General features: G+C 35.9%; 1 protein-coding gene across 4 annotated transcripts in view; it reads left to right on the forward strand.

Annotated features, from left to right (window-relative positions):
* Positions 1-16688, forward strand: part of LOC307147017 (cadherin-18) — a 168556-nt gene that overhangs the window by 94952 nt on the left and 56916 nt on the right. For all 4 annotated transcript variants that reach the window (XM_079851463.1, XM_079851462.1, XM_079851461.1 and 1 more), the window contains 2 exons: positions 8834-9128; positions 15658-15777. In XM_079851463.1, the coding sequence (XP_079707589.1) occupies positions 8834-9128; positions 15658-15777 (415 nt within the window). The remainder of the gene's footprint in view (positions 1-8833; positions 9129-15657; positions 15778-16688) is intronic.

Here is a 16688-nt window from a genome sequence, read left to right on the forward strand (position 1 = left end):
AATATTGACCTCAATAATCACAATATGACATTTTCCCCAAATTGTGCAGCCCTAATATATTATATATAACCCTATATATAACCCTAAATCTGTACAGCAAAGTCAATTTCTCCCTTAGGAATGAAAATTCACATTTGCGTCTTTAATTTTTCAATTGTTTCTCAGGAATGAGATTAAATGAAGGCTGAAAAGAAAAGAAAAGAAAAGAAAAGAAAAGAAAAGAAAAGAAAAGAAAAGAAAAGAAAAGAAAAGAAAAGAAAAGAAAAGAAAAGAAAAGAAAAGAAAGTGTCTCAAAATGTTTGCCAGGATGTAAAAGTCTCAAAAGTCCTTACAAGACCGTATAATTAAAGTTAAACAATCTATAGAGTCAATATGAAAGTAGAGGCTTAATAAAAATTATCCCATTTAATCTGATTGCTGGCTTGGAGAAACAGTTCATTCATTCATTCATTCATTCATTCATTCATTCATTCATTCATTCATTTATTCATTTATTCACTCACTCACTCACTCACTCACTCACTCACTCACTCACTCACTCACTCAATCACTCAGCTTGAGGAAGTAAATGATGTTTAATATTACTCTTTATTTGTACACTCAGTAATGATCTTTTGTCTAGTTTTATTATAGGAGAAAGATCTGAGACGTACTTGAGTGTGTACTTGGCTAAATAAAATTTGAAAACAGTTAGTTTGCTGAGCTATAAAAGAGCAACATCTGAGAAATATAATTTTCTCGTCTGGGCTACAGCAGCATTTTTTTTTTTTTTTTTTTTGTGCAGTGTTGACCAAATGCACCTGGTTAGAAAAGTGCAGGCTAGAGAAAAATAAGCGATTATTGAATCACTATCAAAGGCACTGCACACACACACACACACACACACACACACACTGATTAAAAGCTCTTCAGAGGAAAAAAGGATAAGTTTAATCAGAGACAAGTCCACCTTACTAATTGTGAATATAAAGCTCTGTGGTGATTGATGAGTTTATTTTACTCTTTGACCTCATTCTCCTTCACTCCTCCTCATACTCCCTCCATCTCCCTCTCCTTCATTTTGTCTTTCTGTGTCTCTCTCCCGCATCTGAAAGACTTTCTGTCCTGTCATTGAGGGTTTTTTTCTATCCCACACTCCATCCATCCTGACTCACAATTAATGAATCCTGTCTTTACTCATTTTGCTTCAAAATTTATAACAATTTCAGGTAATTTTGACTCCACATACTATAATACCAAACATTAGATGAGTTGATCATTAAGTGAATCATAATTACATGAGTTAGTAATAACCTTTCAAAATTATATTTGTGTTCAAGGCTAGTCAGTGATAACTTTTATGGGAATTTTTTAATTTTTTGCTAGAAATTCTGGAATAATGTCGTATGCATGCGTAAAACTACCCAGGTTTTAGAAAGATCAGTTGATGTCTTCTGTCAGATGAAAATAAAAAAGTGGAAGAAGTTAATTTGCTTGGTTTCCAAGGTTACAGGGTTACTGTGAGCATTATCTAAACTAGAGGTAACAGTCTCTCTTGTTAATGGATGTTTCTGTACAAGTGAGACTTTTTATTCCAGGTGTCATTTTTTAAGGATATTCTGAGGGCGGTGGATAAAATCTAGAAATAACGAAGTCTTTGATAAGTGAACAACACAAAAAGGCAGGAAAAAGTGAAAAGAAATAAGTCATTTGTAGAATTGCTATTTCTTGTTTTTAGACATTACAAAAATCTTAATCACCATTTTCTCTTGTTTTCTGGGAAAATTGCCTAACAATCCTTAAAGATCAGTTTACTTGCAAAATATTAAATTACTTGTTTTCAAATGGTATATATTAAATTAAATTAAATTCTATATTAATTTAAGATATTAATGACTAATATCATTTCTTGTTTTTAAGTAAAAATCTAACAATTTAATGATACTTATTTAAAACAAAGAATAAAAACTCTCAAGTAAGAAAAATAAACTTAATTTGCTTTTTTTTTTTTTTTAGTCAGACATTATTGAAAACAAGTTTTTACTTTTAGGCATTACATGACAAAGAAATCTTAATCATAATGTTTCTCATTTTCTCTGGGAAAATTATCTAAGCGTCTTTAAAGGCTAATTTACTTGCAATATAACTTGTTTTCAGAGAATATGTCTTAAATTAAGTTTTTCTTGTTAAATTTCTTTTTCTAAATTACTTGTTTATTAGCAAAAATGTTGTTTATGTTTAAAAAAAAATGATTTGCCAATGGAGTACAAGATAAATAAACTTAATTTGCTAATTTATTGAGTCAGACATATTCTTTAAGGCAAGTCTTACACATTTTATAACTTGAACACTAAAAAATACTGATCAAGAAATGTATTTTTGCCGATTAAATCTGAACTCACACTATGCATTCGCCTTTCTCTTCAGACAGAACTCGTTTAAGTGGAGGAAACATTTCTTCTCACAATGTTCTTAGTGTCACACCTGATTTGCCTTTTAATATTTTAGCTTCATGTGTTTGGTTGGCTTGATATATTTGTATTTGATATACTGAGCGGATTCAGTTTTATATGTGCCACTTAAATTTAATTGATAAAGTTAATACATTGCACTCTGTTATCACTCCAGAAATGATGGCCCACCCAGTGTTTTAGCTGGCTGGTCTTGGCTCTATTGACCCAGTGCCACTTTTATTTCCTGCCATTAGTGAGGGCTTGACTGAGCGTCAGAGGAGCCGGTGCAGAGACAGAGTGTGATGTATTAGCCTGTGCCCAGCTAAGTCAGTGGCCAAATTAGAAGCCTGACTGCAGGTTAAGTGAAATTTATGTTCCCTTGTGTAGCTGGGACCAAATTTGGAAGCAGAGCCGGAGTGTAAAAGGAATGGGGTTGGGTTCAGCAGTCCTGATGGTGTAGCGTTTGGGATTTCACAATGAATCCTGTTTTATTTGTCACAGGGAGTGTGTGTGTGTGTGTGTGTGTAATCCCGACAGTATACCCATTATCACAATGCCATTATTGCAACAGCAGCAGTAAATTATACCAAACTGGAATGCTTAAAATAGGAAACTTTTCTCTTGCAGTGTAAATGTGTTTGTGTAAGAAGGCTTTTATGTTTATTTAAAATGAATGAAGGAACTGAGAACGGATCAGACAGAGATGATCCTTTCAAACTGACCAAGAAGCAGAAGTCCATGGAGAGTCCAAATCAGCAATCCAGGACCGAGACCTGTCCAGTCTGTTCTAACTAACTGACTCCTCCACAGCGCTTGTAAGAGATGAACTAGAGAACAAACACTTAAGAAAATTAGGCAGTTTTTAAAACAACAGATTGGTTTTGAGATGACTTGTCTTGAGTCTGAGGAAAATCATAGAGATCCAAAACAGACCTTCTTCCTGAAGACCTCTGTTTGACCTCTCTCTTGAACGCAGGAATAAAATCCTCTTTAAAACCACTGCCTATCCATATCCAAATGCATCAGATCATTCCAAAACAATGATAGACGGACTTCAATCATTTCATCACATGGTTCTACATAATGTCTGCAACCCACACATTTGACTATCACACTGTGATGTTGACAATCACTCATTGTTGATGTCCTTTTTAATAATTATTTATTAGTTCATGTAAGCATGGAGTGTTTGATATCAGCGTGAATGATTTTTCATTTCTTGAATTACGGTATGAATCAAATCCATGTAAAATGTCTTGTACTCTTATTATAAAATGCATGTCTAAATCATACCTTGCTAAAGTGGGAAATAATCAGATAACATGCAAGTTATGTGAGAGCAGGAGAGACAGTCAAAACCAAAAACCATATTGGTCAGAACTCCTCCAAAGGGTTGGACAAACAAAGCATTAGATGAGATGACGAGATCCGATCAGATGAAAATGGTTTAAGGATGGCTTTAAGGAGTCATAAGGTTACCATCATTAAGAAAAAAGTTAACTGCCTCACTTATTTTTCTTTTCGCTCTTTACTTAGTTCTTTTTATTTCCGTTACGAGTCTCGTTTTTTAAGTTTTTTAGCACTCTAGACACTCAGACACGAAAAGGCCTCCAGCGAATCAACGATCCTGGGAAATCCCCATCAAAGACATAAACAACAAAAGCAATGAATAACTCCAGATCCTAGCAGAACTGGTGCATTGATTTAAGTTTAATAACCACGTCTAAGAACCGGTATGAGGGTTCAATTAATGACTGATGGTTCATTTAGGTTAGGTCTTATAAAGTGCATATATTGCTAGAAACTTGGGATTTCATCATTTTATTCTCTTAAAACTCATTCTTTCATCACTTTCTTTCTTTCTGCAACTCATGTGAATGTGTGGGTGCATGTGTTTGTGTTAGATATTAGTTTTATGTGTCAGAATAATGAATAAAGTCTGTATTTAAAGAGAAGTGTTCTTTGTGCTTACGGATTTAATGTCTTAAACTGCTGATCTTGTTACCCTGCTAATAAAAATAGTATTTTCAGTATAGTTTGGATATTAATATCCGCTACAGAGTTGATAGTTACGGCCCGTTTAACTGAGTGCTGGACGATTAATTTGTTCGGCTGTAAAATAAGCAAGTCTTTCAAAATTCCCTATAAATTAATAATTACCTTTGAGCTAAATTGACCTCTTTCCCTTACACACACACACACAAACACAAACACAAACACACACATATATATATATATATATATATATATATATATATATATATATATATATATATATATATATATATATATATATATATACATATATATATACATATATACATACATACTGTATATTTGTTGGGATGTATTTTTTATATTTATATACCATTCACTCATTTGGGGTAATTTATTTATTTATTTATTTATTTATTTATTTATTCTAGTATTTATTTATTTATTTATTTAAGGACATTTGTTAAAAATTCTCCTTTTGTGGTCCATGTTTGCTTTTACTTGTAGCTAGTAAAATGTTTAGCTAATGTTCATTTAGTAATAAATAAATAAATATACATACATACAGTGCTGGTCAGCATTATTTGCCCCCTTGGTAAATATGATCAAAGATGGCTGTAAAAAATAAATCTGCATTGTTTATCCTTTTGATATTTTTTTTTTTTAAAATGCAAAAAATCTAACCTTTCCTTGAAGTAAAATAATTGAAAGTGTGTGTGTGGGGGGGGGGAGGGGGAATCACATTATAAAATAAATGTTTTTCTCCAAAACACATTGGGAACAGTTATTTGCCCCCTTTTATTAAATACTTTTTGCAACCTCCTTTTTCCAAGATAACAGCTCTGAGTCTTCTCCTGCAATGCCTGATGAGTTTGGAGAAGACCTGACTAAAGATTAGAGACCATTCCTCCATACAGAATCTCTCCAGATCCTTCAGATTGCCAGATGTTGGTGCTTCTTCTCTTCAGTTCAGCCCACTCATTTTATATTATTCATTTTCTATTTTTAATCATTTTCATTTTCTCATTTCCACTCAGCTATTTAGTACAGCAGCACTCTTGCTTAAGCTTAAATTGCTTATTTTTTATTCTGATTGAGGTACACCCAGAAAAGTGGATTGTTTTTTGAGAAGATAATGTAAAATAATTGGTGCAGATTCACTGTGGCTGCAAGTGATTTTGTTTACGGGCTTCTAACATAAAGTCTCATTAACTTGTCTTCTGATTGGAGAGGTTCTAGCCCGAGTGTGAGCTCTGACCGTTCGGCTAATTACTGACTGCTAGCCTGAGTGCTCTGTTTACTGACAGAAACGGACAGTTCACTCTCGCCGACGACCCGGCTGTGCAATCAGTCCCGCTTTCCTTTAATCACAAATTAATTTCAGCATCGCTGTTTGTATTAGCGGCCACGGTTTGCGCATTTCTTGGCCTCAAACAGTCAAATGAACCAGGGAATGAGTTTCACCCCTTCATGCAATGGTGTGATTGAAGTGATATCTTTTTTGCCATTTTTCTCTAATGTCCACAAACTGGGTTGCAAAGACAATACTGCGGTCCTTGTAAAGCATTCTTATCAGATTATAACTTCACAATCAATGTCTGGGATCTTATTTGTGCTCTCTAACATTTTTAAAGTGTTTCATTTGTGTTGAGTTAGCTACTAATAGCTTCAGAATATGCCTTGAACGATCATTAGACCAGCTGAGCTTTGATTTAAAACGCCACATACAATATTCAGATTAAATGAAGGAAAAGTCTCTTTTTATTTAAACTGCACTTTTCTTCAGTCTACAGAACTGAGCCCAGAGGAAAATTTGGTTGCTCAAACAATTCTCTTTATCTCAGATTTTTCTCCTAAAAGTTCTTAGGAAATAAAAACAGACACACTAATGAGATAATTGACTCTCAGAAGTATTTGATTTGAAACATTTGAGGTTATATTGATATGTTTGTTTTAAATGGGTCATGTTATGCTTTTTTATATTTTCAACTTTCTTTAACATGTAATGTTGCTGCTTGAGCATGAAAAAGTATATCAGTGCGCACTGTTTCTGAACTCCCTGAAATGCCTATATTGTAGTGTACAATTATACACATCAGAGGGGTATGGGCTGGTTTAGTTTGACCAATCACAACACACTGGTCCAGCCCACCAATCAGAGCACACTGCGCTTTTCGGAAGGAGTGGCTTCATAGAGACAGTTACTAAACAGAGCGTTACTGACAGACTGACAAAGAGAGGTGCTGCAACAATGTAAAATATATGAAAATATATGTTTTATTTGAACATTCAAGCATGAAAACCTATTCAGACCCCAAAAACAAAATCAAGAGTTTATATATATATTAAAATGTATCTTTACCAACATCACAATCCTTTAGTCCCAACCTATTTTACTTGGTAATGTGACATATTTCAGAGTGAAACAAGATAATCAGTGCATCTGGAATTTATTGGATCATGAAAGAGTGGATGTTTCAATATAAGAATGAATCCACACCTGAATGCAAGTGTGCTATACCAGTGCTTAAAAAAAAACATTCGGCTCCTAGTTAATATAATCCATTCATCTCTGCAAATGTGCACTGATGAGGCACAATAAGATTAGTAATGTGTATTTTAAAAAGTAACAGCATAAATGTTGAATTCCTGTGGACTATAAATTATTGGATGGCTCGAGGTGTATGTATTTGTTTGCTTTAGTCTGTGCTTGAGTCATTAAACTGAGCTTGAGTGGATCACAATCTAACATTTATTGGATAGTGACAATAAAACACTCAGGAGAACCAAGGCTTTCAGTGCTTTGAGTGTTCTGTCAATGTTTTGCCTTATCACAAAACCAATGAGCCTTGAGACACCATGCAATGAGCATACTACTTGTGTGCAGAGCTGAGACACCAGTGCACAGGTATCCCATGGGTTCACATTATGCCTTCCTGAAACATTAACCAGTCTTGTCATTTTTTCACCATGCTTTGGGAATGACAGTATTGTCTTTTACTGCTTTTTTCAATTATAATAATTATCCAGTGCATCTTGACGGCATGCAGCCAGACATCATCCCAGCCATGTACCGGTTTGTTTTCACGCCTGGTCATTCTTTCAGTCCCCAAGGAGAGGTAATTGTAAGTGCAAAGACTTTCGTGAAGTCCTGAAAATGCAGTTGACATTTAGATGGATGAATCTTATGAAAGCTTTCAAGAACGTATCCAGGTCACATTTTACCCTCAAATTGTCACAGTCTGTGGTTGCCAACACACACACAAAGACGAAGACAAGAAGGGTATTCCAGAATAGCTTTAATAGTCTTGTTCTGGTGAATTTAACTTTGCCTATGTTTGGTGTCAGAACGTACAGTTCTTCTCAAAATAACAACTGTAATCAATAAATATTGTCCCTTTTAATATATGTCCTTTTGATACAGCCAAAGCCCATTAGGCATTTGCGCTTTTACTGAGGTTTTTGTGTCACAAATTGTGTAACAATTTTCAGAGATGTATCTGTTATCTGATAAAAGACTGTTTGTTTTGGATCAGTTTGACCCCAGTGAAAGACATAAAAAATAAACGAATTATTTAAACAAAAGAAAATAAGATTGAAACAAACCCTCAAAATAACATGGTTTATTCATCATCATCATCATCATCATCATCATCATGGAATCATTGTATTAGCACAAAACCAGTAATGAGAATATTTTAAAATCACTACTGACAATAACATCCAGATACACTATGGTAGTGCAAGTTCGGTGTATAAATGTGTTAATGTTTTGTAAAAGTCATAAGCTTTAACTGAGTTGGTAGCCATCAGCTAGAGACCTGTAAGTAATCCTCATCCTATCAATTAAGCAGGTTTTTTTTTTTTTTGGTTGCTTCTCCTCTCTCTCTTTCGACATTGCAGTAGGGCAAGATCTCACATCAACACTAGATGATCTGAGATTTCACATCTCAGAGGATGATCCTCCAGTTCAGCAGTTGAAGTCTTTCAAGACTGTTCTTTTTTTCTGTTTGCTAAATGCAAATACATTATTCAACATCCAACATCCTCCTTTACTTTTTCAAGTCACTTTAAAGGTGATGCGTATGATGTTTTGATGTTAAATTCTTTCTCCTGTCCCAGTTTAACGTGCAGGGCTAATTATAAGTAAGCTGTTCATAGGTCGACTTCATAGAGAATATGTATTTACCTAGCAACCGCTAATAAATTCCCTATCCACCAGCAAATGATTTTTTGCAAATCAGTCTGATCTGCAAGGAACTACAGTGTAAGGTACAAAAAAGTTTTCTAGCTTAAGGGTTTATTGGAGTATTTTGTGCTTAATGAGCCCTGCTTATTGAATGTATTGCAATGTATTGATTCACATCAGTAGTTACACACCAACGTTTCTTTGTCTCTCATTTCAGCTGCATTCTAATTCAGACAAAGGCGATGGTTCGGTCAGGTACATCCTTAGTGGTGAAGGAGCAGGGAGTATCTTCATCATCAACGAGGTAACGGGAGACATCCACGCCACCAAGAGTCTGGACCGGGAAAACAAATCACATTATGTTCTTCATGCACAAGCCATCGACCGCAACAACAATAAACCCCTGGAGCCAGAGTCAGAGTTCATTATAAAAGTTCAGGATATTAACGACAACGCTCCCAAATTCCCAGACGGACCCTTCGTCACATCTGTGCCTGAGATGTCGGAAATTGGTGAGATTTCCATTTTTCTGTAAAATGTTTTCTTTCAACTTAACCTATGGTCTTTTATGAAAATTCTTTGCAGTCATTTGATAAACTTACTCATAACACGTCTAATTTTCCAGTTAAAATCTTTAAAACAAGATACATTTACGTAGCAAGTCATTAGGACTTGTTTTAATAGAAATAAATCTTTAATACAGTGTATTTTGTCTTTCTGCTCTGGCAAATTGTGTCACTTATTTTACATATAAACAAGTGAATCAAGTGAAAAAATGCGCCAGTAAGTGTACAGTAAGTCAAAATACAATCCATGAAATTAAGATATAGTATCTTAGTGTTGTTACTAAAGTAAGTTTATCTTATTTTAGAATTTTTAGATGTTTTACTGAAAATCAAGGAAAGCAGACCAATTAAAAACTCATTAAGTAATTTTTCAGTGTAGTTTTGCGGTGTTGGTTAAATGTAGAGTTGGTGATTTGAACAAGCTCTTTAGCTCTATGAACTGTATGTCAGCATGATAACAAAATTGTCAGTTAATGAAGATTTGACAGATGAACACACAGCTTGAGTGGACTCTTGTCGAGTCAAAAGTGATGAGACATTTCAGTTTTAAGGACTTTGCCATCTTTGATATTACTACTAGTCACTGTCACGACTTTGCTGGTAAAAGACTCCCATTGCACATACAAACAGTCAGTATTCGAGACGCTCATGTAAGTTGCTGTGGGAACGGGACATTTCGACACACACCTTTAAGTAAATGCAGTTGACAATCCCAAACACTTACAGTGTGAATGTGAAGGAGAGGTGTGATAATTTGCCAATCAATCTGGCCTACGATTTCTCATCAAGCAGGTACAAAATTCCTATAGATTTACATTGAATGAGAGACTAAAGCCATGCAAATACAGGAGGTTCTTTTGACTTTTGGTCTTTATGGAACCACCTTGCAACCTCTTACATTACCACGTAGCTCTGAGCAAATGTGTCTTTGCTGGTCCAAACACATGAGATTTGTTCTCACTTTTCTCTGAGGAGAAGTGAATAGTATATTGCTCACCCTGTCTAAAATGTTTATCTCAAGTTTTGGAGATTGGGTCCATGTCTATGGGAAAAAAAAAAGGCTTGTGAAAATTGAAATGGCTTTTAAAAAACATTGCTGTCAAAAAAACAATTATATCCAAAGGCTTGTACTGGTGCAAACGTATAAGCTGTCACTCTCTAAGATCCATCACTTCTAATTCAAATCACCATGATTCACTCCATTCCCAAGTCAAACTGCTTTTTTTTTCTATCCAGCCCATGGCTTTTATCCGCTTGTTTTGTGTTTTGCGGCTGGAGTTCCCTCAGGAGCCCCGTAGCTCTTAGAGAGCATTATGTGCTCATGCTTCTTCCGGAATGCTCCAGTTCCACTTAGAGAAATAGTGCAAAGATATAAAGAGAGTGAGAGATTCTCTTACAGCAGGGTTTCCCCAGGGATTGTGAACCCCAAGGGGTTTGTGATGGAACTGCAGGGGGTTTGTACGGTTGTGATAGAAATGCTAATGTGGGATAAGTCAATACATTAACTTATGAGCATAATTAAATTTGTTCAACGCAATTCACATTTTTTTTTTCTTTCTTAATTTAGCATTTAACTCTCGCTTGCAGGGTGTTGCTTCTGTGTAGCAATCGAGTTTTCTTTAATTTTCCACTTCTGTGCTCTGACATAAGAAGAGTTTCACCCATTAAAGATATGATTTACATTTGTTTTATGATGTAAGATTTATTTTATGTATATCATAAGATTTTTTTTTCATCATGTTATTAATAGGCTGCATTTATTTGATCTAAAATATTGTCAAACGCAGCAATATTGTGTTGTACTGTAATGTTTTATGTTATATATCAATTTCCAGTTGTTGCAAAGTGTCACCATTAAGTGCAAAGAGTTGTGAATGTATATCTGTACATCTCTTTTACTTCTGATATACCAATTATATAATAAGCATTTTATTTATAAGTTTTTTTAAAGTTGAAATTCCAATGTTATGTGTATTCAAGTGGTTTTAGACATACAGTAGTTTCATTCATTAAGCACTGTATTTCATAAACTTACAGAGGCAGGAGTTTTTTTTGTTTGTTTTTTGTTTTTTTGCATTAATGCAACATAATAGACAGCTGAAGATGAACATTAGTTTTGCAAATTGTTTATCCATGTATCTTGTACTTTTTGTACTTCCTGCCTTTGAGAAACACTTCTCCTGTAAACTCGCTTCCAACCCACACACAGTATGTCACTGTTGATTTCTTGAAAATGCTTATTATATTATTGGTACTGTATATCAGAAGTAAAAGAGATGTTGTAATATGTACACCAATGTCACTGTTGCACACGTTCTCACACTCAGTCTTTATTTTTTTATTTTTTTGGATCTCTTTGAGAGTCTTGAAGGCTATATTCCTGGCTTGCATGTAATGAAATATGTCTCTTTATTTTGGCAGTGTGCAACACTTCTCGGTGGAGATTATGGCCTGTGGGTTTAGAAAGCTTTGTTTATTGTTTATTTAGGTCCCAATTGGCTGTTGCCGTAGCAACTGAAGCCATACAAATGATATGTGGTATCGTAAGATTTGAAGACCAGCTGCAATCAATGTTGAAGGAGTCTATTATTGCCTGGCTGTTGTCCATTACTGTTGGCGATTCATGCGCAGAGTGGGTTCAGAATCCCAATTATAGATGTCTTAGAGAACACAGCGCTGTTATGTTAGAGCTGTACTGTCCACTTGACCATCACAGATTAGTTTTATCTCAAGGTGATGCTCTACCTTTATAGGATATCAGTCTCATCTGATAGATTTGTTCAAACATTTGAAAACCAGATGAATCTGGTTAATTGGCTTTGGGTTTTGATTTGAGTTAAGGCTGCAATCGTAAAATCAAAGTACCGCTCCGGATTATGCTACAGTTTTTTATATAATGTCTCCATTGATATAAACTCTTCGCTATCAAGACTACCTGTTTTATCACATTCATTGCTCTTGGAAATGTAAGACTAGATAATCCAAAGGTTGTCCACCAGCACAGCATCACCTCGACTGACTTTTGCAGCTGTAGGAACACATGCTCAGTCGATTAGTATTGATGAGATACATGGAGAAGAGATGCTGTGGTAACGAGGATCGACAGAAGAAGAGGGAAATGAATAATTAGTGTTGTTTCCTCTTATTTCTGAGGCTGAGTGTTTGGAGGCGTTTATCTGTAGGCATCTTTGAGCAGAATGAGGCCGTCTGGATGGTAACACTTCTGCCCCCACGCAGCACTAGTCCACTGCTGTCAATATTCCCAGTGCGTTTGAGTGTCTGGATCTAATTGTGTGTTGATGGTTTGTCTCTGCCAATCTGAATTTATTGACTGGACCTTTCAGCTCTGAGAAACTAGAGGGTCTTATAACGAAGACTGTGAGAGGATCATTACTGTAAACTTATACATCCTTTAATAGTCATTACTTATCATACATATCATATATACATTGTGTCCACTACTACATGATCTTCTGGTCATTTCGAAGTATTTATTAGGAAGGGTCTTTGCTGGCCAAAAAAAAAAAGTTAATTGTCAGATTAATTGTTAGACAGACAGACAGACAGACAGATAGATAGATAGATAGACAGATAGACAGATAGACAGATAGACAGATAGATAGATAGATAGATAGATAGATAGATAGATAGATAGATAGATAGATAGATAGACAGATAGCAAAATACACTTATATTAAAGATACCGTTTATGAAAGCAAGTCTTAAAGGGGTGGTATAATGCCCCTTTTCACAAGATGTAAAATAAGTCTTTGATGTCCCCAGAGTGTGTATGTGAAGTTTTAGCTCAAAATACCCCACAGATAATTTTCTAGGCCTATACCATGTTAAAACTGTCACTTTTTGAGGGTGAGCAAAAATGTGTAATTTTGTGTGCGTCCCTTTAAATGCAAATGAGCTGCTGCTCCCAACAAAGAGGGCGGAGCTTATTAGCAGCTTGCAGACACACACTCACATGTCAGAAACTGTTCAACCTTTTATGTTCAAACCGGAGTCTGACAATGACGGAGCGACTCAAGAAGTGACAACATGTAGAATGCAACAGGATGTTTCTGATCGGTTAGTTGATGGCTCTCAACGTGGCTCTCCCGCTTTGTTGTGTGTTACCGGGGGCGGGTAATTTTAGGGTTAGTGATGTCACTAACCCTGGAGGAAGCTTGCGTAGTCCCTATCAGCCGTTTGTTGCAGTCCTTAAAAAAGAAATTTCTTTAAAAGAAAATATCTCCCTTTGCTTAGAACCTTGAGTGTCGTAACTTTGCAGATGTTGTTTATGCTCAAACAGCGACATTACACACTAACTAAAGTTAGAAAAGTGAAATCATAATCAATCACCCCTTTAATATCTTAAAGGGGTCATTGGATGCCCATTTTACACAAGTTGGTATGATTCTTTAGGGTCTTTATGTAAAGTTTGTAACATACTTTGGTTAAAATTCCTCAATGGTTGTGTAAAACAACACCATTTTTACCTCCTCAAAAACAGCTCTGGTCACAGTGACCAGTTTCGGTGCATGTCTCTTTAAATGATAATGAGCAACTGCTCACCCCACCCCTTAAATCCATGGGGGGTGTCAACACAAGTCACATATAGTGCTGCCTTGATGGACAGTATACAAATGGCTGTGGGCGGAAATATGCCAAAAGGGGAAATATGCTAATACAGGACAGTCCATCAGGGGTCGAGGGGCAGAGCATGATCAATATGACATCATACTGCTCAGAAAATCCTGATTATTGCGAGTGTTAAGGCTTTTTGAGGATTAAAAAAAAAGGAGTGAATGGATTTTCTTTTCATTGTATGGTGGTTGTGTCCACAGACTCCACACACTGCAAAGACACATTTATATGCAAACACCATATAAAAGTGAATTTTGCATCCGATGACCCCTTTAAGACTTGTAAGTGTGTCTTGTTTTTAAGGATTTTTAAATATTTAACAGGAAAACAAGCCAGACAATTTGCACCAAAGCCAGCATAAACCAGTCTGGAAATTCATGCTGGTGTAAGCTAGTCTTTTTCAGAAGAGATACCTAATAAAGTGACTGCTGAGTGTGTATAGCCATGTATGACAGCTGAAGATCAGTATTGACTTCTAAATATTACCCAGCTTCCCACTTAGCAGCCACTGCTTGCATTGCAGTTTTACTATAATTTATTTTTATGGGTCAAATTTTGATTTGGAGTTTCTGAAAAACCTCAGTATCTTTATTAGTGGTGCAGAATTATTACTCCCTTCACATACACACACACACACACGCTGTTCATCTGCTGGCCCTCGGAGACACGCTCATCAGAAAATTCTAGACAAGCTGTTTCAGCAACTTTCCAGCTGCTGGTAGACTCTGATAGAAATGTTTTTATGAAGCTGAGAGCTGGATACAGTTCAGAGAGGGATGAGATATCTCATTTTAACCCACTGAAGCTTCAGGATTAGAACCAAAATTACAATTATCTGAAGCGGTTACAGTAATTGCGGCTATCAGGTCTTTATGCTGTTGAACTATGCAGAAACTCTTGTGTGCATTACGCTGAGTGATGACCGTAATTGAAAAGCTTTTGAAAGTCTTTGTGGGAGAACACAGCTTTTTGACTTTACTCCGGCTGGCTCTCACCGCAAGAGAACACTGCAGAAAATCAGTCATGTGGTCATGTTTTTCCATACAAGTACTTAAACATCGTTAAAACAAGATAAATTTACACAAGAACCACAATTGCGTAAGATATTTTTCGTTTTCTTCAAGAAATCATAATGAAACATTTTTGATTTATATGGTGTTAGCTTTTAAACCAAATGATTATTTTTGTTTTGATTTGTCCAAGCTTATTTTTAAATACGATACAACACAGAAATAAAAATACTTGAAAAGAGGGCAAGAGAGAAAGAGAGAAACAATTTGCAAGGAGACTGAGAGAAATAAAAATGAAATTCAAGATTCTGCCTCCATAATCCTATTTTACGCCTCAGCCCTCAAGACTGCATTAAATGTTTTGTGGTGTTTGCAGTACGTCAGCACCAGACAATGCAGATGGATGGATTGAACCTGGTGAGCTGTGATGAAAGTGAGCAAGAACAAGTGCAGATGAGAAATGCGACCCGAGCCAGCACAAGAAATGAGAGATCTACTGTCAGCTGGAGGCGGGGGGGGGGGGGGAAGAATGCTAGAAAGACAGACTGTAAGCGGATGGCTGAAATGAGCAAAGACAGAGCGGGGAATGAGAGGGCTTTAAAGACACAGAGAGAGATTACAAAGCACACATCTGCATTTGTTGACTTGGTTTGAGCAGAAACTGTGTGGTTGTGTGGTTGAGGGACTTATTTTAGGTCTACATGAAGAAAATTTGAAGATGTTTAAGGAATAATTCTCCCATACATTGTACTTCCACACAAACACATTAAGAACATTCATTCCGCCCTTCAAACACATCCACCAATTCTTTATTCTCTCTCTTTCTGCAGGAACATCAGTTTTTCAAGTCACAGCAACAGACGCAGATGACCCTACGTATGGAAACAGTGCGCGGGTGGTGTACAGCGTTTTGCACGGACAGCCGTATTTCTCCGTCGACCCCAAAACTGGTAAATTCAAGACTTCTGTTCATAGTGTCCGTGAGGGTGAATTGACACAAAGTGCTTTTATTGCTTGAAGGTTTCGAGCTGCTGGTGCATTTTGTCGAGTAGATGTACAATTAAAAAGTACACATAAGAAATGTGCCTTACCTTTTTATATGAGATGTGTTGTAATAGACTGTTTGTTCATCAGAAAACAGCTGTGAGCAACACAATACACCACTAGCACTTTTTACTGTGCAGAAATAGAGCTTGACGTGCATGCAGTATTGTTTGGATCTTGGCTGTATAATGGAGAGCATCCCTGGAGAATGAGGTGGAGAGAACATTGTGTAAAGGCTTTCAGGGATAAAGACAAGACGGCAGGAGAGAGAAAGAGATTCAGAGTGCTTTGAGATGGATTTGGTGTTCATTAGAGGTGGACATTGTTTGAGGGTTTTTACAAGAAACCATTAAATGTTAATAGAGGCACAGTTTGTGTTTGTCTCACGGAAAAAAACAAAGCAGAAGAAAAGAAATCGGATTGAAAGATAGAAAGAAGGAAGAAAAGTAAGACGAAAGAAGGAAGGCACGAGAAATAGAAGAAAGGAAGGAAGGCAAGAGAAATGGAAGGAAAGATAAGTATAGAAAGAAATGAGAGAAATAATGAATGAATGAAAATTTTAAATATTAAAATGCAAAAAAAAATAAGGAGAATCAAAAAAATTGAAAATGGTGGAAAGAAAAAGGAAGCAATAAAAAGCAAAGGGAAAAGGAAAGACAAAGAACATTTACTAAAAAGGAAGGAAGGAGAACGAGAAGTGGGGACATAAGGAAGGGAAGAACAGAAAAAAAGTATAGAAGGAAATAAAGAATTATAGAAATGCAGAAATGAAAAAAGAAAGACAGAAAGATGAGGGAATGGAGAAAAAAGCCCCTGT

This window comes from Squalius cephalus (assembly GCF_949319135.1).
Source record: "Squalius cephalus genome assembly, chromosome: 19".
Classification (NCBI taxonomy): domain Eukaryota; kingdom Metazoa; phylum Chordata; class Actinopteri; order Cypriniformes; family Leuciscidae; genus Squalius; species Squalius cephalus.